The sequence below is a fragment of the Suncus etruscus genome, chromosome 10, assembly GCF_024139225.1.
Source record: "Suncus etruscus isolate mSunEtr1 chromosome 10, mSunEtr1.pri.cur, whole genome shotgun sequence".
In the NCBI taxonomy this organism is placed as follows: domain Eukaryota; kingdom Metazoa; phylum Chordata; class Mammalia; order Eulipotyphla; family Soricidae; genus Suncus; species Suncus etruscus.
The window spans coordinates 107,082,422-107,105,909 of NC_064857.1; the positions used below are offsets into that span (position 1 = coordinate 107,082,422).

Sequence of the window (23,488 nt, forward strand, 5' to 3'; positions counted from 1 at the left end):
GGGTAGTTTACTCATCATTCGTTCTCAAAGGATATAAAATGTGAAGAAAATGGTCTGATTTTGGTGAAATTTTAACTTTAGAAACTCTGTCTGGGGATCATACTGACTAGAAAGAGAATATATGGCTATCACCTTTTCATTTCGGAGTTCAGTGGCTTTCTAAGTGTGGCTTCCACAGCAGCACAGGAGCAGTTAACTGCAGATTCTTCCAATTCTTAGCCTCGGCTATATCTGAATAGTTCCTAAGCTGTGATTGGGAAATCTGACATTATGTAACAGAATCACAAACTGAAAAATATGAATGTTTCGCATCATATGGTATACATAAAGTAACAGCACATGTTTTTTGAAAAAGGAAGTTTATTGGTCTTTAAATGGCTCAAATTGCAAAATAAACCAAATTGGGTAGTGGCATCAGCCTAAGACATATAATGCAAATTTGTCCGTTGGCTTCATAGCACCTGAGTACCCAGGAGAAAAAAGGTCTCAAAGCAAAGTCACATGTTAGTGGTTAGGACCCCTGGTTAAAGAAGGCTGTAATGAGAACCCGCAGGGCCAGTGGTACATTGATAGCTTTAATTCTGCACGTGGCGTAGCCAATGGGAAATAGGAAATGAAAGAGCATCTCCAATCCTTTCAGGACAAATATTTAACATGATAAACCAGATGAGATTCCTAGAGTTGAGTTCCTAAAAAGCCTATTTCTGTTAACTTCAAACACATACACCTGTTACCTGGAATGCCTGAACATGTTTTTGATTTGTTGACAGTCGAACTGAACAAAAGAGAAACATCTGAGTCAACTGTCCAAATGCCATTCCAAAGAGAAAAAGAAAAACATGACAGTGATTTAATTCCCAATTAAATCAGGTTCCTGCAAGCATGCTGGGCTTGCCTGGCACCCTACACTGGTGACGGCAGACTCGTCTGTTCAGTGCTCACTATCCTGTCTTCTGCACAGCTTTGGACTGAATTGCTGGATGGAAACGAAGAAACAAAAATGTAGCCGTGTTCTTTGTTATGAACACAGACTACAAATATCCCAATATCGCTCCCATGTCACCCAACTACCACGTCTTAAACATAAATTTAGAGAAAACTTGTAAGCATGAACTGTACTAGTATAGAAGGCATCAGCATTTGATGTTTTTCCTGTGCCGGGCTCCAAGGAGATAGAAAAAAATTAAGACATTCACCACTTGCTGAAAAGGAATTTCCCGGACCTGCATCTTCAAAGGAAAAGGATTCAGAGACACAACTGGTGCAGAATTCTCAGTCTAATATTATTTTAAAAGGAAATGCTGATTCCTTTTAAGCTCCCTTAGAGCTGATTAGACAGCATTCAAGTAGCTCCAGAACCTCACTTTCAAGAACCAGAGTATGGCACACCTTTTGAACGGGGATAGACTCCTAGCCGCTCCTTCCTAGGACTTTCTCCTCTGCCAAAGTTGACTCCACACAAGAGGCAAATATTCTCTCACCAGGAAACATGGGACGAGGGGCCCATGGCCATCGAGGACACACCCAGATTGATGTCATCGGGTGTTTTTCAGTTTCTAAGTTAAGGCATATTCAAAAATTTCCATGTACAAGTTAACACCACTTCCAATGTTGATCACCAGGTAATTAATGCAGGTTCACAGATGAATGACTCTCAATTTCATTATATGCAACAATCATGCCAGTAACTTTTTTCTATATTTGCATAACAATGGTTTAAAAAAAGTGGTAACATTTTTAACTATCATGTTCACAATTGTCATTTTTCAAGGCAGTAGAAGACCAAGACATTTTAAAATGCTATAAAATCGTGGCTTTTTCATAAACCAGAGGAAGCACCCTTTGCCGCTCCTTCCCCACCCCCACACCTCACCTTCGACAGTTCGGGAAAGGGCTGCCTGCAGACAGGCTCACACGCTACGTTCAGGACTGTGATAAATGTAGATAATTATGAAGAGAGTCGAACATTGCTTCTTCGGGAAGCCACAACAATTTCTTTCTAAAGTAAAATTGGCTTTCAAGTGAAGTTCCAACTCATGCTTTTAGTGATACATGACAATTCCCAAAATGTTAAAGTAATTTCAGTCAATTGAGCCTTCAGTGGCAATGCTTATAAATTATATTTATTAGTATGGTCAAGATAAGAAAGGAGTTGGGCTTTGATTATAAAATGCAGCATCTTTCTCTGATTCTCTTGGCTAAACTTTTCCTCTTCTTTTTTCCATTCTTTTCTTTGCTGTCTTCCATTTTTCTGGCTCGAATTTCCCTCATTAAGTCAAAAAATACCTAGAAAGAAGGAAACGTGAGAAGTGAAGCACATGGATTGGCTTAAATCAGTCCAGCATCCAGCACATCCAGCATTAAACCTTGGAAGTCCCAAGCAGCCTCAGGAATTGTGGGCCTGAATCAACCAAAGGGCCTCGCTGTCCCCCAAGATTCGTACATGTCACGTGGGAGCCCCCCTTGCACCAACCACGTCCCCATACACAGCCCTGAGAACAAATATTAAAGAGTTCCTCTTTGGGGAAGGAAACACTGAAGTCTGGTTCTCCAAATATACGGAGAAAACTGGAAATTCTCCTGACTTGTACTTTTTGGCAAAAAATGTTCGTTTTGATATAATCTGATTTTCTCAGCTCTTATTCTAAGAGAAAACATTTTTTAAATTTACAAATGATGGGGCTGGAGACATAGCATGGAGGTAAGGCATTTGCCTCACATGCAGAAGGACGGTGGTTTGAATCCCGGCATCCCATATGGTCCCCCAAGCCTGCCAGGAGCGATTTCTGAGTGTAGAGTCAGGGATGTGATCCAAAAACCCAAAAAAAAAAATTTTTTTTTACAAATGATAACAGCTCCACAAATAAAATTCAATACATAACATAAAAGTCATTTATAATTAATCTTATAAATTAATATTTCAAAGTAGCAATGTTTAATAAAATTGTAATTTCAGGGCTGGAGACATAGCACAGTGGGATAGTAGTTTGCCTTGCACACGCTGACCCAGGACCAACCCAGATTCAATCCCTAGCATCCCTCGAGACTGCCAGGAGTAATTTCTGAGGGTAGAGCCAGGAGTAACCCACGCACTGCCAGTCTAAGGACCAAGATTCTCCCCCATAATCCACGATAAGAAATTTTAGATTAAGCCCAAACCATAATAAAGTGTACTTTTCCACTCCTACCTAAAGGCAGAGAATTAACTCAGAAATAAAACCAAAGTTGGTACTGTCCAGGAATAAGAAACTAAGGGTTGAGTGAGCTTGGAAAAAGGCTCCCTTAACCAAAAGCTTGAATCAGAGTAACCCTTTACAGCCAGGGTCTGAATTAGAATATTCCCCTGACAACCAGGAATATCCCTTGACGATCAAGATTTGGTATCAGAGATTCCCCCGACAACCAGGTTCGATTATAATATCCCTAGACAACCAAGGTTGAGCCAGAAAAATCAGTGATTAAGACAACTATACAATGAAATGATTGTTCTATTAATGCATGTAATTTCTATATAAACTGCTTGAAGAGTTGATTCGTGTCATTGCCAAGACACCCCTAGTGGGTTGAGGCTCGGACCTTGGTTAACCAAATAAACTATCCTTTTAGGTTTTTGGGTCACACCCAGAGGCAGTATACAGGGGTTACTCCTGGCTCTACGCTCAGAAACTGCTCCTGGCAGGCTCGGGGGACCATATGGCATGCGAACCACCATCCTTCTGCATGCAAGGCAAACACCCTACCTCCATGTTATCTCTTCAGCCCAAATTAACTTCCTTTTGCACCTAGCATTATCAGAGGTGGTCTTTGACATTCAGCGCCGGGTGTCAACTTGCACTCTAACACCAAGTGTGGGCCCCAAACCAACCCCCCCCCAAATAAGTCATTTCAGAATTTTCAATTTTTTTCAGTTCAAGTATCAGATGACAAAAATGGGCATTCATAGCCATTTCATTCGAATTTATGTATTCATATCTAATGCCCACAAAGTAGCAAAATAATGAGATTAAAATTAGCACAATAACCTACAATCATTAATTTAAAGTTTAAAAGATAAATATCATAACGAAAAAGCAACTCAGGGCCGAGCACATGGCTGGCACGCAGGAGGCCTGAAGTCTAACCCACTACAGTGTGCATCTGAGTACTGGGGGAGTCCCCCTGAGCATGGAGCAGGAAGAAACCTCAGCACTCTCAGGTGTGACGATCCCAGCCCTCAAAAAGACCAAAAGCTGGGGCTGGGGCTGGAGCGATAGCAAGTGGTACGTTTGCCTTGCAAGTGGCCAACTCAGGATGGACCCAGGTTGGTTTCCCCAAGTCTGCCAGGAGCGACTTCTGAGCCAGAGTTAGGAGTAACCCCCTAGTGCTGCCAGGTGTGACGCCCTCCCCCCAAAAGACCAAAAGCTAAAACAAAACCAACAATGCCAAATATCAATAAATGTTTATACATAGAAAAGGGCCTGCAAAGATGTAAGTTCACAATGTAAACAAATAGTTATGGGTGTGTGTATGGTAAATGGATAAAGAACTGTATGGCCCAAACTATATTCTAGATTTAAACATTTCAAATATAATTTTCATGGTTTTTGGGTCAAACCTGGCAGTGCTCAGGGGTTACTCATGGCTCTATGCTCAGTAATCGTTCCTGGCAGGCTTGGGGGACCATATGGGATGCCGGGATTCGAACCACCATCCTTCTGCATGTAAGGCAAACGCCCTACCTCCAAGCTATCTCTCCAGCCCCAGATATGACTTTTAGAATGCAAAACCCAGTAAGGCTACTTAAGGTTACTCTCTGAGCTAATGAATGGTACAAGTGAATAAACACAGTAGACGATGACTAGTGTGTTTTTCTAGACATTTCTAGAGCACTGCAGTAAAAACTCACAGAAAACCTTGGAGCTAAGCAGCTCAGGCAGAGCTCCCTGTGGCCGCTGGCAGGAGTGGTTTTTGTCTGGCACTCGTAGAACTCGACAAAGTGGTGAGCCAAAATCACCACTCATACTCAGGAGACGGGCTAGGACACAGGGCAGAAGGCAGAGGAAAGCATCTCTGAAGTACCCAGTAGCAAAGGTGAACTACCCATGTGTGAACACACCTTTAGAGGAGTCGAGATGCTCCCACCCCAGACTGCCGAGCTTGGTGGGCGTGTCAAGCTGTCTCCCTGGCGGTACAATTCCGTGGTAGACATTTTATAGCATTTCACGAAATTGTTTTCTACCTTTAACTTGGTGCTTCTGAAAAGTTCACATGTGGGTTGGCAAAACCGCAAAAACAGAAATGTAAAAGGGCACTTGCAGTGGAATAAAAACATATATATATATACTTGACTTCGTTTCAGTCTTTTCTATTATTATTATTATTATTATTATTTTTGGTTTCTGGGCCACACCTGGCAGTGTTGAGGGATTACTCCTGGCTATCTGCTCAGAAATAGCTCCTGGCAGGCATGGGGGACCATATGGGACGCTGGAATTCGAACCAACCACCTGAGGTCTTGGGTCGGCTGCTTGCAAGGCAAACGCCGCTGTGCTATCTCTCCAGCCCCTTTCCTATTATTTTTTTGAATATTTATTTATGTATGTATGATTTTGGGCCACACCCGGCAGTGCTCAGGTATTGCTCCAGGCTCTGTGCTCAGAAATTGCTCCTGGAAGGCATGGGGAACCTTATGGGATGCCAGGAATTGAACTCGGGTCTGTGCTGGGTTGGCCATGTGCAAGGCAAATGCTCAGCAGCTGTGCTATCACTCTAGCCCCCATATATATTCTTCTGATGTTTCCATCCATGTGTGGATTAAAAACACAGAAGCCAAACCCAACTACGAACATGCTTGTAATCATGGTGCTTGTTTTATTTTTTTTAATAAAGATTTATAAAAAAACGAAAACAAAAAAACAATACAGAAGCCAGCTAACTACTCTCCTGTATTGACTGTTTTACCTTTACCATCTATGGAGCCAGTCTATAGAGCAGTCTGTCCTGTCTCCCTCTCTTCCTTCCTGTGCCAGGAATCAAAGCCAGGGCCCCACACACTCACAGCAAGTGCACTGAACTACGTTGTGGCCACACCTTCACTTTTTTTTCTTTCTTTTTTTCTAGTTTTTGGAACATGGTTACAACAGTGATAATGTTTACGGTTGTGATGCAGTCACTGCACCTTCACCAACACTGAAGTGCTCAAAAGCCTCCACCACTCCTGTGCCCAACCAGTCCCCATCATACTCCGTTCCCCCATATTGATGGGTGATTCAATCTTTGCCTCTTACACCACAGGACAGGTCACTTCTATCACTCATGAGTGTGGTAAGCCTCTGCTATTTGGACGCACCATAATTAAACCTGTCTGCACAAGACACTTTTATTTCTCCAGTTTCTTGCTTCTACAACAAATAATTCTCTCGGGCCGGAGAGATAGCATGGAGGTAAGGCGTTTGCCTTTCATGCAGAAGGTCCGTGGTTCAAATCCCGGCGTCCCATATGGTCCCCCGTGCCTGCCAGGAGCGATTACTGAGCATAGAGCCAGGAGTAACCCCTGAGCACTGCCGGGTGTGACCCAAAAACCAAAAAAAAAAAAAAAAAAAAAACAAAAAAACAAATAATTCTCTCATGTTATTATCACTGAACATTAAGATCACCTGATGTATCTGTATAATGAATATTTGAAACTTGAATTTTCTATTTTCTTTTTTGGTTTTTGGGTCACACCTGGCAGCACTCAGGGGCTACTCCTGGCTCTATGCTCAGAAATCGCTCCTGGCAGGCTCAGGGGACCATATGGGATGCCGGGATTCGAACCACCGTCCTTCTGCATGCAAGGTAAATGCCCTATCTCCATGCTATCTCTCCAGCCCCTTGCATTTTCTAAGTATAAATTTCTTTTGGGGGGTGCTACACTTAGTGGCATTTAGGGGGCTACTCCATTCTTGTTGCATGAGGGAGGGATTAGTTCTAGTAGTACTCGAGCACATGTGATTCTGGGATCTGGCCCTGAGCTCCCACATACAAAACCTGTGCCCTGCCCTCTGATCTCTCTCCATGGGCCCACTCCCCCCCTCCTTAAATTAGTTATTTTATTTAAACACCATGGCTACAAAGTTGTTCATGACTGAGTTTCAGTCATACAAGTACACCACCCTTCAGTGGTGCATGTTTCTGGCCAACAATGTCCCCAGTTTCCTTCCCATTCTCTCCCCTGCATGCCATTGGGGCAGACATTTTACTTCTTTCTCTTTTCCGTTTAAGACACTGTCATTTGCAATATTGTTACTGAAGGGGTATCGGGCATATCACTTTATCTCCTTTCAGTACCCAGCTCTTGTCCAGAGCGACCATTTCCAACTATCATATTGGTCCCTTCTATACTTTTTTTTTTTTTTTTTGATGGGGCACACCCGTCATTGCTCAGAGGTTATTCCTGGCTCTGCACTCAGAAACTGGTCCTGGCAGGCTCGGGGGACCATATGGGATGCCAGGGATCAAACCTAGGTCCGTCCCGAGACGGTAGCGTGCAAGGCAAATGCCCTACAGTGTGCTATCATTCTGGCCTCTCCCTTCTCTACTTTAACTGTTCTGCTCCACTCTTTATGGCAGGGGTCTCAAACTCAATTTACTTGGGGGTCGCAGGAGGCAAAGTCGGGGGGAATCCTTGAGTGCAAAGTCAGTAGTAAACCTTGAACATTGGGGGGTGTGACCCAAACAACTAAAACAAAACAAAACGAAATAAAGATTCCTTAGGGCAGGGCCACAAAATGTTGTACAGAGGGCCGCAAACAGCCCGCGGGCCGCGAGTTTGAGACCCCTGCTTATGGCAAGCTTCCTACTAAGGACTGGTCCTCCTGGCCCTCATCTCTACTGTCTCTGGATATAGTTACCATACTTTATTTTTTTCTTATAGCCCACAAATGAGTGAATTTATTCTACGTTTATCCCTCTCCCTTCTGACTCATTTCACTCAGAGTAACACTCTCCATATCCGTCCATGTATAAGCTAATCGCATGACTTCATTTTTTCCCAAAGCTGTGTAGTATTCCTTTGTATAGATACAACAGGTTCTTTATCGACTCATCTGATTTTGAGCACTTGTTTCTAGATTTTTTGTTTGTTTGTTTTTGGGCCACACCCGCTTGATGCTCAGGGGTTACTCCTGGCTATGTGCCAGAAATCGCTCCTGGCTTGGGGGGACCACATGGGACGCTGGGGGATCAAACCGCTGTCTGTTCTACGCTAGCACTTGCAAGGCAGACACCTTACCTCTAGCACCACCTTCCCGGCCCCTTGTTTCTAGATTTTGGTCACTGTAAATAGTGCTGTGATGAGCACAGGAGTGCAGAAGTCTTTTCTGTGTTTTTATGTGTCTAGGTAGGGTATTTCATAGGAGTGATTTGTTGAGTCATATGGAAGCTCCAGTTTTATTTTTTTGAGGAATGTTTTTCAAAGATGCTGGATCAGTCAGCATTCCTACCAGCAGTGAATGAGAGAGCCTTTCTCCCCACATCTAAGTTAGCACTAATTATTCTTGTTCTTTGTGATGTGTTCCTGGGCCCACATTCTGATAGCACAATAAAGCACCCAACCACCACCAGCAGTATGTTATCTATGACTAGTTAAAAAGTCACTGAAAAACGGCTTTTTTTTATGTGAATAAGACTAGTTTTTTTTGTTTTGGGGCCACATCGGCAGTGCTCAGGAGTTATTCTGAGCACAAAGTCAGGAGCAATGCTGGGTGTGGCCCCACAACAAAAACAAAAGAACTTCTAGCCAAAACAGAATGTTGTTGTTTTTTTCTTTTTTGTCTTTTTGGGTCACATCCAGCAGTGTTCAGGGGTTCCTCCTGGCTCTACGCTCAAAATCGCTCCTGGCAGGCTAGGGGGAACATATAGGATGCCAGTATTCGAACCACCATCCTTCTGCATGCTATCTCTCTGGTCCCAAACCCACATATTTTAAACAAGATGCAGTAGTAAGAAGAATCACCTCTTGGGGCCGGGCGGTGGCGCTGGAGGTAAGGTGCCTGCCTTGCCTGCGCTAGCCTAGGACGGACCGCGGTTCGATCCCCCGGCGTCCCATATGGTCCCCCAAGAAGCCAGGAGCAACTTCTGAGCGCATAGCCAGGAGTAACCCTGAGTGTCACAGGGTGTGGCCCAAAAACCAAAAAAAAAAAAAAAAAAAGAAAAAAGAAAAAAGAATCACCTCTTACCTTGTCAACATTAGCTCGGGTTTTAGCAGATGTTTCCACATAGTTAACATTCCACTGATCCGCTCGGCTCTTTGCTTCTTCTACAGAAACCTGCCTTTTATCTTCTAAGTCTGATTTGTTACCGACCAGCAGAAATGGGACATTTTCATCTTCTTTTACTCTTAAAATTTGCTCCCTGGATTAAAAATGAGAAGCATTAATATGACCATGTTAAAATGAAGAAATAACAAGTATCAGGCAATTAGCATGTACTTATGCTACTATATTGTAATAGTGAGCTCATTTGTTACAGGGCAAAAACCTAGCAAACCCTTCTTATTTCTGCTCTATTATTTGTCATTTGAATTATACCTTCGCATCACTGATAAAAAGAAAAACACCCCCCAAATGAGTATAAACCAGACAATAGAGGTACAAAAGTATGAATGCCTTAAAAAAAATTAAAGGTTTTTATGTTTGGAACAAGTTCAGATCTACAGAAAGCTGTGAAGACAGTAAGAGTACATGTCTGACCTACATGCACTTTCTGCTCTTGTCCACCTTCCATTAATCACGATAAACATGAATACAGCATTATTAACTGAAGTTAATTATTAACTGAAGTTAATTGTTCTCACACAATATCCTTTTAGTGTTCTAGAATTCCAGCCAGGAAACAACATATCATTTAGTTATCATCTCTCCTTAGACTCCCCTTGCCCATGCCAATTCCTTGGTGTTGATGACCTGGGCAATTTTAAGGAGTCGTCAGGCCGCTGGCAGATTGTTAAAAGCCTTTCCATTAGACTTTGCGCAGTGCTACTCTCAAGACCAAAGAGAGGCCATGGATTTAGGAAGGATGCCCACGGAGGCAAAGTGCCCCTTTATGTTGTGCATTCTAATGTTGGAGCATGAATCCCATAAAATTTTGTGACATTTGGCAATGCTCAGGGGATCATATGAGATGCAGGATGAAATGAAAGTTAGCTGCAGGCAAGGCTAGCGCTCTACCCTCTGTGCTCTCTCTCCAGCCCTAATAAATGTTTTTAAAATCCTATGCAGGCCAGAAGTATCTGGAAGTTGGATCCTGAGTACAGACTTTGTATTTAGAGATAAATTATAGACTGTGAAAGTGCTACAATTGTAAAAGTTACATGTGACAGAGTCAAGTGTTCTAATTTGTAGTAAAACAAAGATACAAGAACCATCGTTGGTACATACTAATGTTCAGTAGATTTAAGCTGGTATTGTAATTTTACTGGAGAAAGAGGTTTTCTTTATCAAAGCTACAGACAACAGAAATCTGTAAGAATTAGTTTGCTATTTTATGATCTTGAATTCGAGATGTTGGTACCCTAAGATGATAGATACATTTCAGATGAATAGAGAAAGAAAAATTTAGACAGTATGAGGACGACAAATGTGCAGAGTACATTTGATTTTGCAGGGATCTTACAATGATGCTTCAGACTAAATATTCATCTTTCGTCTTCCTCTTCTCAGATCTATCCGTCTGTGCTTCTTTTTCTCTGCAGTCTCTCCTGAATGCGCCATTACCTCTACCACTGCCTAACACTGTACCCAGGCTCGCAATGTTTTCACTATTTTCAAGAAAAAATTTCTGACCATGTATTATCTTATTTGAGTCTCACACCAACCTCTCTCTAGTACTATCCTAAGAGAGAGAAGGAAATTGAGTAAGACTGCTTAGAATTTCAGTGAAAAATGAGGGTTTAGAACTACAGAACTTAATGCCAATGCAGAATTTCACCGGAAGGTGGGCGCTGCCCCCTAGGGACAGGCAAGCCTGCAAACAGCCTTCCTGAGAAGGCTTTTCAAAGTGTCCAGCTTCTTCATCTGGGAGATTGCTCAGACATGGAGGGAGCAGCAGTATACACCGTAGCAGTGCTATTCCCTCAGGCAAAGTCACAAACAAAGGGTTGCTGTATCAAACTCATCAGGCATGTACAAGAACATGAGCTAAATAGTAATGGATGGAAAGAGTTGATCAAGTATGTATACAGACAACTTCCCCCTTCTGGGAAAACGCTTTATTGGAGGGTTGGAACTGATAGTAACAGGGCTGGAACAATAGCAGAGTGGGTTGGGGGTTTGCCTTGCACGTGGCCAACCCAAGTTCGATCTCCAGCATCCCTTACGGTTCCTTGAGCCTGCCAGCAGTGATTTCTTTCTTCTTCTTTTTTTTTTTTTTTTTTTTTTGTTTTTTGGGCCCCACCCAGTGACGCTTAGGGGTTACTCCTGGCTATGCACTCAGAAATCGCTCCTGGCTTTGGGGACCATATGGGATGCTGGGGGATTAAACTGCGATCCGTCCTACGTTAGCATAGTGCATGGCAAACGCCCTACCGCTGAGCCACTGCTCCGGTCCCAGCCAGCAGTGATTTCTAAGCACAGAGCCAGGCTGGATGTGGACCCCACAAACCCTCCCAAAAAGGAACTGATAATAACAAAGTAACTATCGACAAGCAGGTAATGCTAGGGAATATTCTAACTACATTGCTTAGAAAATGTCTTGTGATAAAATGTTTTTAAATACACTTAAAAATACCCAGTAGGGGGCCCGGAGAGGTAGCACAGCGGTGCTTGCCTTGCAAGCAGCCGATCCAGAACCTAAGGTGGTTGCTTCGAATCCCGGTGTCCCATATGGTCCCCCGTGCCTGCCAGGAGCTATTTCTGAGCAGACAGCCAGGAGTAACCCCTGAGCATAGCCGGGTGTGACCCAAAAACCAAAAAAAAAAAAAAAAAAAAACCCAGTAGGGGGACCGGGAAGGTGGCGCTAGAGGTGTCTGCCTTGCAAGCGCAGTTCGATCCCCCATGGTCCCATATGGTCCCCCCAAGCCAGGAGCGACTTCTGAGCGCATAGCCAGGAGTAACCCCTGCGCATCAAACGGTGTGGCCCATAAACCAAAAAAACAAAACAAAACAAAAAAACCCAGTAGGGAATAGGACTCTACTAAAAAAAAAAAAAACCTGCTTATCCTATGCTAACGGTGGCATTGTGAAAGCCATAATTGGGGACCTGTTTCAAGTCCCCAAAGGAGGTGAGACCTGCACTTAGCTGCACATCTGTCCCTAACTATTGGAATGGGGATACATCATGGAATTCTACTCTCAAATCACAAAAGTATGGCCTTGGTGTGAGGCTCTGGGCCCATCTCTGCTATCAGCAGCATCGAAAGGGGACATAGGTCCCACAAGAACAAAATGAGCCCCCAACTGCGAGCCAATTGTATATGGTGCTAAAAGAACTATTGCTGATTGTGAGGTGCCATACTCTAAGACTCATCATCTAACAGGGGTCTCAAACTCACGGCCCGCGGGCCGCATACGGCCCTCCGTACAACATTTTGTGGCCCTGCCCTAGAGGAATCTTTTTTTGTTTTGTTTTAGTTGTTTGGGTCATACCCCCCAATGTTCAAGGCTTACTACTGACTTTGCACTCAAGGATCACCCCGACTTTGCCTCCTGCGGCCCCCAGGTAAATTGAGTTTGAGACCCCTGATAGACTATGAGATTATCCTGGGTTAGTCAGCTCCATGGAAACACTGAGTAGAAGCATCATTTTATAACTTCTCTCACCTGTGTCACTAATGGATCGCCAGGCTGAATGCTTACAGGGTCTCCTGCCCCTGAATGGACAGTTTTTCTTTCTAAAAGGGAACAGACTTTGCACACCCAGACACCTACAACATTCACGATCTGACCTCAACCCAGTCATCCCTAGGTCAAGTCAAAACGTTCCTTGAGCATGGCCTCTCGATGACATACGCAGAACTGATAATTGTAGCAAAGAAAGGTTTTCAACAGGCATTTGAACACTTGCCAAAACCACAGCAACCCCTATCACCACAGCTAGTAAATTATGATTTCTGAAGACCATTTTGGCCTATCACAATCTCCTTTCAGTGTCGATTACAACAATGTGGTTGTTTCTTTTGAAACTAGTCATACACACCCCATTTTTGTTTCTGGCTTTTGGGTCATACCTGGCAGCTTTCAGGGGTTACTCCTCGCTCTGCACTCAGAAAACACTCCTGGCAAGCCTGGGATGCTGGGGATCAAACCCGTGTGCAAGGCAAACACCCCATCCACTGTGCTATTATCCCGACCTGGCCCCAAAACTAATTCCTTTTTGATCAACAACTTGAACAAAGGTATTAAAAGCTTATTTATCACATGGTTTTATTATGTTCCAGAAATATGAGACTGACTCAGGTATCTGTGACTTCTACGCTTCTGGTCATATGTATATACAGATATATATTTACTTCTTAATAAATACCTAGTGAGGTTCTTTGAGTCAGGTACTTCAGGAAGAGCAATACTGACATTGCAGTATGATTACTGCCATCAGAAACAGGGCCATGAAAACTGGAACCTATTGGGTTCAGAAGTGAAAAGACAATATTCTAGAGTCAGTAGGTTGTTTTCTGTTGGCAACTTGGCTGGATGTCATGCCTTTAGCCTTCATAAACACTTTCCATAATGGGTTGATGCCTATATGTGGAACTTTGGAAATCATCACACAATTACAGAATAGAAACAAACTCTCTATTTTTGAAATAAGTGAGATGCCAAAAAATAACAAAAGTTTTCCAAATATCAAATGTATCTTAAGTACTTCTGACTGTTAACAGACTGTTAACTGAAAACTGGCAGTCTTAGCACCAGAGATACCAAGATAGCAAAGGGCTGGAATCCAGTTCTTTTCTTTTGGGATATATCCAGTGGTGCTTGGGGGACCATATCTGGTACTGGGGATCGAACCTGGGTCAGTCTTGTGCAAGGCAAGCACCCTACCCACTGGACAGTGCTCTGGCCCTAAGACAGGTCCAGGTCTTAAGAGTTTTGCCTAAATGAGGAAAACACACATAAAATGTTATTCCCAGCCCGTGAGAACACTACATAGACAAGGAAGACAGGAAGGTGCAGAAAGAAGCTGACACTGAGCTGCACTCACTGCGGGTGGGAGTGAGCAGGCCCAGTGCCACCAGGGCAGTTAAGAATCTATTCCTACTGCTGGTGAGTCACCAGGGCCATAGTCATGAGGAGGGTGATACACTGGAGGTGTAAGATAAGAGTGACAAACAGGTCACCTATTTTCTGCACAACACAAATCTTGTGTTCAAGATTCATTTTGTGTAAAAATAACCCCTTAAGAGAAAATTTTTGATGATATGATCCCAAAACTAATTCCATTATCTAGACTAGAAAGTGCTATGTAATAACACTCAAATATTTGTTAAAAAAAAAAAAAAAAAAAAAAAAAAAAAAAAATATTTGTTGAATTGAAAATAAGCACTAACTTTTCTGTTTGTTTTTGGATTACACCTGGTGCTACTCAAGGCTTACTTCTGGCTCTGTGCTCAGGGATCACTTCTGATGGGGCTTGGGAAACCAGAGTGCCAGAAATCAAACCCGGGCTGGCCACATGCAAGGCAAGTAAAGTGCCCTTCCCCGCACAATCTCTCTAGCCTCTGACATCTAGATCTTTCAATGTCTCCCTGAATTACACATTACCAGAGCCTGCCACGTTGGTACTTCATCACATATAAAACTGATTGCTTACAAAAACCAATAACTTAATTCTACAGATAAGTCCCTATTCTAAGTTTCTCAATGACAAGCGTTTAGATTTTTCTAGAATCTTTTACATTATTGAGACTTCCACATGTTCAGGAAAAAGATGGTTTTATATAAAGTAATTTTTCCCTTGAGTGCATGAGACTGAATCTAGAGCTGCAGACAGGTCAAGCACCGTCCTCTAACTATATACCTAGTCTCCTCCAAGTTTACTTTGTCGCTTACACCCCTAAAGCCCGCTTTTAGGTGGGTTTGCTTGTTTACTTACTTTTCCTTCCCCTTCTTCCTTGTCTCTGGATGCTCCACACACACCTGGCAGTGGTGTTGCTGGGGGCTGCCCATGGAATTGTGGTGCTTATATGTGTTCTTGCCAGGGCTCACACATCGCCACCCCCGCTGCACTCCCGGCCACTGTGCCACTATCTTTTTAGTTGCTGTGCCTACACCCGGTGGTGATGCTCATACACACACTTCGTTGTAGTGGAACCAGGAAAACTGTATACAGTGTGGCTGCTGTGCTTACACTTTGCATATGTGACACTGGGAATTCACCCTTGTGATCATACAATGCTAAGGCAAGTGCTCTGAGCCCCTGGATGCATCCTTTACACCCTGAAACAACTATGTGCATCGATGGGCACTCTTCTCTCCTTCACACTCATCAACTGAGGAAAACCTCCAAGGCCTCCTGGATCCCTACCACAAAGCACTGTCCATGTCGTCTCTGCTGTCACTAATATGCTCATGGCTTTCTGTTTTATTTAACTAGCCAGTATGACTCTTCAAAAAGGAATATACTGAAGATGAAAAAAAGTGCTTGTGAGAAAGGCAGGTTGGTATGGAAAATAGGCTCACAGGTGGAGGGAAGTGGACATGGGGAAGAAACTCGTGTTGGAATACCATATGTCTGAAATTCAGTCAAGAATAACATAGTAAATCATGGTGCTTATTGCAGTAATAATTTAAAAAACAACACCAAAAGGGAATACATTCTATGGAAACACAACAACACACAACATTCCCCACAACAAAGTTAGTACTCACAAGGAACTGAAAAGATGTGACTGAGCCAGAGAGAAAGACAGCATAAAGGGTCAAGCATATGCTTTGCATGCAGAAAGTATGGCTTCGACCTTAGAACGCACAGTTCCCTGTGCAGCTCAGGAGTGACCCCTGAGCATGGAGATGGGATTACTCTCCCCAAATCAAAACAAAAAAAATAAAGAATATTTATCCCAAAACTCAATAACTTGTGATAACTTATTATAACTAATTTATACCACATTTCTCTTAGGTTGCAGTAAATACCTCTTTTCAACAAATCCTTGCCACCCAGACCAGTAGATGACAAATTTTTAAAATATATACACAATAAAGATAGGGAGGAGGAAGCCGGCACAAAGGACTGAGAGATCTCTGCTGTGCTTGCAGAGGGCATGGGTTTAGTCCTCGCATCAGACAGTTCTGAGGTCCACTGGGACTAGCTGCTGAGTACTGCTGGATGTGGTCCCCAAACCAAAGTAAATGTAAGTAAACAACAGCAAGATAAAATTAAATTAAAAATGAAAAAATCAGATAATACCATTTTATTGGCTTGGCAAGCTATATCATTATATTTACTAGAAATGTCCATGCTGTGACATCGGTCAGGGCTCTGTAGCACAGCAAGCGTGACGCAGAAAATCCAGTGACTAACAAACATTTCAAAACTGGGTTAGTCAGAGTATCATGATGTGACCTCAAGTAAAGTTTTATGGAAGCAGTTCTATACTCCAAAAAGAAACACTTCAGTGATGCGGATGGAGATTCTGGGCTTGAGGTTGTCATGAACTGAGGATGAAGTTTGCCCAGTGCCAGTGGATATGAGAAACATCACAGGTCATCAAGTCATGCACTGATCTCCAAGAAGGGATAAATGCAGTGGGGGGGAGGGAGTAAGTAGATCAAGGGTGCCTCACAGGAATCATCTGTTTCTGGGAAAGCAATGATTCTGCAGCTGTGCCAGAAATAACACCACTCCCTGCCATACCTGAAGTCAGCGGTAGCTGCAAAGGATTCCATTTCGGTGATGGAAAAGACACAAAGGAAACCTTCCCCACTCCGAAAGTAGTTGTCTCGAATTGCAGCATAGTCCTCCTGCCCTGCAGTGTCCAAGATATCAATCTGTACTTCCTCTCCATCCAGCACCACCTTCTTCCGATAGCTATCTGCTTTGGTCGGCTCATAGTCCTCCACGAACTAGAAGAGAGGAAGAGCACAACCAACTTCAAGTCTTATATCTTATACAGAGTCCAGAGCAAGCCGCTGAAACTGCAAGGAGGTGTACGTACTGTAGAAACGATGTTACCATGAGTTTTCATCCTAGACAATTTGGTAACCTCCTCATTTGCAGGAAGAAGGGGTAGAACTCTTAGTTCTAGACTGATCACTACTTGAAAACTGTCCCTTTCCTTCTTTGAACACTCAGCACTATGCCTTGACTATTTTATTAAGTATTTAAGAATTTATTTTGGCATGAATCTAAATATAAAATTGTACCAACTGTGGAAATAAGTAGAAATGTTTAAATAGTATATATTTATGGGGATGTCTGGGATCAAACCCAGTGTGTCAAACTTGTTTTATTTTTTAAACTTTATTTATTGATTCACTGGTTTCTGGGCCACACGTAGTGAAGCTCAGGGGTCACTCCTGGATCTTCACTCAGAAATTGCCCCTGGCAGGCTGGGGGACCATATGGGATGCCAGGAATTGAACTAGGTCCCTGCCTGGTCAGCCGCATGCAAGGCTAACACCCTAACGCTGTGCTATCTCTCCGGCCCCAGTGTCTCAAACTTGTAAGACATGTCGTTTATTAAGTCCCAGTCAATGCTTAGATAAGCATTGGAAGTAGTTAAAAAAAAATTTGGGAAGTGGGGCTGGGGAAACATATGTAGTGTTTGAAATCAAACCCAAGTTGGCACAATACCTGCCAGATCAGTAATGTGGCTTATGTTACAGCTATTCAAATTTGTTTCTTTTTACCTGAGAAAGTCAATAGGATGAATGCTTCCAGAAAGATGCAATAGGCAGTTAATTCTGAACTAATTTCTGGTCATCAAGCAGTTCAGAAACCTCCTATTGCCAGCTTTTTTTGGAGCTCCACATTCTGGGAACCAGTAGCAAGCTGCCACCAGACTTGACAAAGTGAGGGTCTTTACTGCTCGTAGAAATCAGATTCTGAATTTACTTCAAAAAGTGTGAGCTTTTGGAGTCACCCTTGGCAGTGCTTGGGGCAGGGATCCTCAAACTTTTTTTTTTTTTTTTGGGCCACACCCGATAATGCTCAGGGGTTACTCCTGGCTATGTGCTCAGAAGTTGCTCCTGGCTTGGGGGACCATATGGGACACCGGGGGATCGAACCGCGGTCCGTCCAAGGTTAGCGCAGGCAAGGCAGGCACCTTACCTTTAGCGCCACCGCCCGGCCCCTCAAACTTTTTAAACAGGGGGCTAGTTCACTGTCCCTCAGACCACTGGAGGGTCTGACTATAGTAAAAACAAAACTTATGAACGAATTCTTATGCACACTGCATAGATCTTATTTTGCAATGAAGAAACAAAACAGATACAAATACAATATGTGGCCCGTGGGCCATAGTTTGAGGACCACTGGCTTGGGGGATCATATCAGTGTTGGGGACCAAACTGGTTCTGCAGCATGTAAGTCAAGTGCCTACCTAATACCTGTTACTATCTCTCCATCCCAATTTCTGATACTAACCCTATAAATCAGGGGTCTTCAAACTATGGCCCGCATATTGTATTTATTCCCATTTTGTTTCTTCACTTCTAAATAAGATATATGCAGTGTGCATAGAAATTTGTTCATAATTTTTGTTTTTACTATAATCTGGCCCTCCAACAGTCTGAAGGACAGTGAACTGGCCCCCTGTTTAAAAAGTTTGAGGACCCCTGCATAAATTATCACCCTGATACTCTTTTTTTTTTTGGCCATACCCGTTGATGCTCAGGGGTTACTCCTGGCTATGTGCTCAGAAATCACTCCTGGCTTGGGGGGACTATCCAGGACGCCAGGGGATCAAACCACGGTCCGTCCTAGGCTAATGCTTGCAAGGCAGATGCCTTACATCTAGCGCCCCCATTCCGGCCCCACCTTGATACTCTTGATCTGTTGTTAGTGTATCTGCTGAATATGTACTTCTTTGTTTCGTAACACAAATCTGTGTATGTTTTATTAATACTAGATAATAAGTACTTGTATCACCTGATACTTTGTTTGCCCTCTACTAGAATCTAATTCCTGAAAAACGGGACCTTGAGCATTCTACTCACTTTATACCTCCAATGCCTGGAACAGTGCCTGGCACATAGTAGGTACACAATAAATAATCACATTTAAGAAATGAACACATGGGGCTGGAGTGGCAGCAAGTGGTAGGGCGATTGCCTTGCATGCAGCTGACCCAGGACAGATCCGGGTTGGATCCCCGGCATCCCATATGGTCCCCTGTGGCAGGAGCGATTTCTGAGCAAAGAGCCAGGAATAACCTGAGTGCTGCCAGATGTGACCCCACCCCCAATAAATAAATAATGAGCACAGTAGGGGCCAGAGAGGTAGCATGGAGGTAGGGCATTTGCCTTGCATGCAGAAGGGCAGTGGTTCAAATCTCGGCATCCCATATGGTCCCTGAGCCTGCCAGGAGCGATTTCTGAGCATAGAGCCAGGAGTAACCCTTGAATGCTGTCAGGTGTGACCCAAAAACCAAAACCAAAATGAACACAGTATATTTTAAAGTATTCAAGTTATATTAATGCTCTACAACATTTATGTGTAGCAATTTGGTTTTTATTTTTGGGCCACACACGGTGATGCTCTGGGGTTATTCTTGGCTATGAGTTCAGAAATCGCTCCTGGCTTGGGGGACCACATGGGACGCCAGGGGAATGGAACCGCTGTTTGTTCTAGGTCAGATGCATGCAAGGCAAATGACCTACTGCTGCACTTTGGCCCTCAAATTTAGCAAATATTAAATGAAAGTTTAACCATTCATTAAATGTCCAATATGTGAATGTTTTTACTTTAGAGATCTTCTAATTGCTGAGAAGGAGGCAGCAAGGCTAACTCCTGGGGTTCTGTTTCACCTGTAAGATGAAGATTCCATTGACCATGCAGTACTATTAGAGAAGACTGACTAGAAATAGAATAACCATAAACTCTTCTTTTTTTTTTTTTTTTTTTTTTTGTGGTTTTTGGGTCACACCCGGCAGTGCTCAGGAGTTATTCCTGGCTCCAGGCTCAGAAATTGCTCCTGGCAGGCACGGGGGACCATATGGGGCGCCGGGATTCGAACCGATGACCTCCTGCATGAAAGGCAAATGCCTTACCTCCATGCTATCTCTCCGGCCCCATAAACTCTTCTTTCTAATGGGAGAAAAAAATAAACTCTCTCTCTCTCCCCCCCCCCTCTCTCTCTCTCTCACACACACACACACACACACACACACACACACACACACACACACACACACACACACACACACACACAGTGGCTTCCATTTCCAGAAACACACACACAAACACACACACACGCGCGGGATCACAACTTTTAAATCACTCAGATTTGATAAGTCCTCTAGATAAACACTATCTTGATATAGCTAGGGCAATAAGGCCAAATATAAATATATGCTCATATCGCTAACCTTCTAGTAGGGACATAGCTGTTAACCGGAGATACATATGTCATGCCAAGAATGTAACAAATACTGTCTTCTTCACTGAGGTCATTAAAAAATACCTCATGTAGAGAGAGGTAGTGCTAGAGGTAAGGTGTCTGTCTGCCTTGCAAGCGCTAGCCTAGGATGAACCAGGTTCAGTCCCCCGGCGTCCCATATGGTCCCTCCAAGCCAGGGGCAATTTCTGAGGGCATAGCCAGGAGTAACCCCTGAGTGTCAAACAGGTGTGGCCCCAATAAAACCAAAAGAAAAAAATTCCTCATGTTTACTACTCACAAGTCTCAACACAGGTACTATCCTATATCCATCCACCAACTCTATTAATTTAAGGTGGAAGTCACCGAAATACTAAAGGCAGGGGCCACAGAGAAGACTCAAAAGTCGAAAAAATGCTTTGCATGTAAGAGGCTGCAGGTTTTCTCCAGCACTGCATGGTTCCCTGGGCATACAGGACAATCCCAAGCACAGAGCCAAGAGCTCTGTGTACAACTGAGGAGTACACTTCTGGGTGTGGTCCAAAAAATCCAAAAATGGGAAGAGCCCCAGCAGCTTTCAAGCATCCAAGGAATGCATCCAAACAGCACTGACACTAAAGGTATGAAAGGTACACAGGACCCACATTTTTTTTTTTTTTTTTTTTTGGTTTTTGGGCCACACCCGGTGACGCTCAGGGGTTACTCCTGGCTATGCGCTCAGAAGTTGCTCCTGGCTTGGGGGACCATATGGGACACCGGGGGATCGAACCGCGGTCCATCCAAGGATAGCGCAGGCAAGGCAGGCACCTTACCTTTAGCGCCACCGCCCGGCCCCAGGACCCACATTTTGATGCTCAGATGACATCAGCTCCTGGCACAAGTGCCTTTTGTGGGCAAGCAGTGTCCCATGGATGCAGTGCTCCCTCCACACCCCAACAAAAGAACATCAAACCAGCACTTACCTCGTCATACATGAACTGCAGAGTCAGAGCAGACTTGCCTACACCACCGCTGCCCACCATGATGACTTTGTGTAAGGCCAACGAATTCTGACCCTTGGGCTTATTTGCGGCCATCCTGGGTCACTATCTTCACCAAAGGTTAAGAGGAATCTAAGATGAACAAAAAAAACAAGGAACTCAGTACTGCTTCTGATTTCCAGAGCTGGAAAGAAACTATGTCCCTACAGGGTCTGGATTTTCATTTTCAAAGACTTTAGTAAATGGCAGACGAGGTACGTAGGCATTTAGGGACAGACCCAATTATCAGAAAGTACAGGCAGGGCCGGAGAGATAGCACTGCGGTAGGGCATTTGCTTTGCAAGCAGCCAATCCAGGACAGACATGGTTCAAATCCTGGCATCCCATATGGTTCCCCGAGCCAACCAGGAGCAATTTCAGAGTGCAGAGCCAGGAATAACAACAACAACAAAAAAGGGAAAGTACAGGCAATGCACCATGATAATGGAAGTATCTCCCTCAAGTTTACTTCTCAAAATAGTTCTCAGTAATGAACTATGACCAAAAGTAAAAATTCCTGACATAGTGACAAAATGGTGCATTGATTTATTATAATATAATAAATTATTGTAAGATAATCATACATATTATAAAGGCAGGTAATCCTGCCTTTTTTTTTTCATAACCTCTACTGACCAAGATTCATGAGGGCATGTTTCCAAATTTTACTAAGAAATAACTGACACAAAACAAAATCATACCTTAATAACCTGATAGCAGAATTTAAGTTGAATCCAACTGTATTCAGTACCTCCTGAGTCACAATGTTGCAGCATCTGGATGGGCAATTGAAATAGTGTGGATGGTTGTACTCCCTCCAAGCATGAATGTTTACTCTGTGCTCTGCGTGGAGATCAAGTTACTCCAGCAGCTAACTGTATTGGTGATGGCATATGAATGGCTCCCAGCTACCTTTGGCCATGATATCCGATGTCAGAAAGAGGCCAAACACACTAACAAACAAAACAAACTTTAATCCTGTTATCCATTTAACAACATGGATAAATGAATATACCTCCTTTGTTTCCTATCTTTATAATGACTTAAATCACAACAGTGTATGTGATCGATTTTTTGGATACTTAGAGCCACACCAGCAGTGCTCAGGATTTATTCCTGCCTGGACTTGGGAAAGACACTCTGTGGTGCCAGGGATGGACTGAATCCAGGTCAGCTGCATGCAAAAAGAAATATCTTACCCAACAGATGAATGGCTAAAGAAACTGTGGTACATATACACAATGGAATATTATGCAGCCACCAGGAGAGATGAAGTCATGAAATTTTCCTATACATGGATGTACATGGAATCAATTATGCTGAGTGAAATAGTCAGAGGGAGAGAGATAGACGCAGAATAGTCTCCTTCATCTATGGGTTTTAAGAAAAATGAAAGATATTTTTACAATAATTCCCAGAGACTAAAGAGAGAAGATCTGGAAGGTCTAGCTCACGACACGAAGCTCACCAAAAAGAGTAATGAGTACAATTAGAGAAATAACTACAACGAGAACTATCCTAACAATGTGAATGAATGAGGGAAGTAGAAAGCCTGTCTCGAGTGCAGGTGGGAAGAAGGGAAATTTGGGACATTGGTGGTGGGAATGTTGCACTGGTGAAGGGGGTTGTTCTTTACATGACTGAAATCCAACCACGTATTTTTAATCAAGGTGTTTAAATAAAGATATAAAAAAAAAAAAGAAATATCTTACCCACTGTACAATCTTTCCAGTCTTGATAAATGCCAGTTCAAAAAAAAAATTCTGGGCCAGAGAGACAGTACAGTAGGTAGGACCCAGATCCCATGCCAGGTATCCTATATGGTCCCCCAAGCTTGCCATAAATTATTTCTACGAGCAGAGGCAGGAAATAATAATTCCTGAGCACTGCCTGATGTGGACTTCCCAAAAAATTGCTGCTTTCAATTCAACTCAACAAATAAGTTCCTCCGCCCCCCACAGGCACCAAGGACATGATC

At 43.3% G+C, this 23,488-nt stretch overlaps 1 protein-coding gene across 1 annotated transcript; it reads right to left on the reverse strand.

The window, feature by feature from the left end:
• Positions 1-2,101: 2,101 nt before the first annotated feature.
• On the reverse strand, positions 2,102-21,599 carry RALA (RAS like proto-oncogene A). Its single transcript, XM_049781897.1, has 4 exons — positions 21,454-21,599; positions 16,810-17,018; positions 9,198-9,372; positions 2,102-2,286 (listed from the first exon to the last, which is right to left on the reverse strand). The coding sequence occupies exons 1-4, from the start codon at positions 21,565-21,567 to the stop codon at positions 2,164-2,166; spliced, it is 621 nt and encodes a 206-aa protein (XP_049637854.1). The 5' UTR covers positions 21,568-21,599; the 3' UTR covers positions 2,102-2,163.
• Between the last annotated feature and the right edge of the window lie 1,889 nt (positions 21,600-23,488).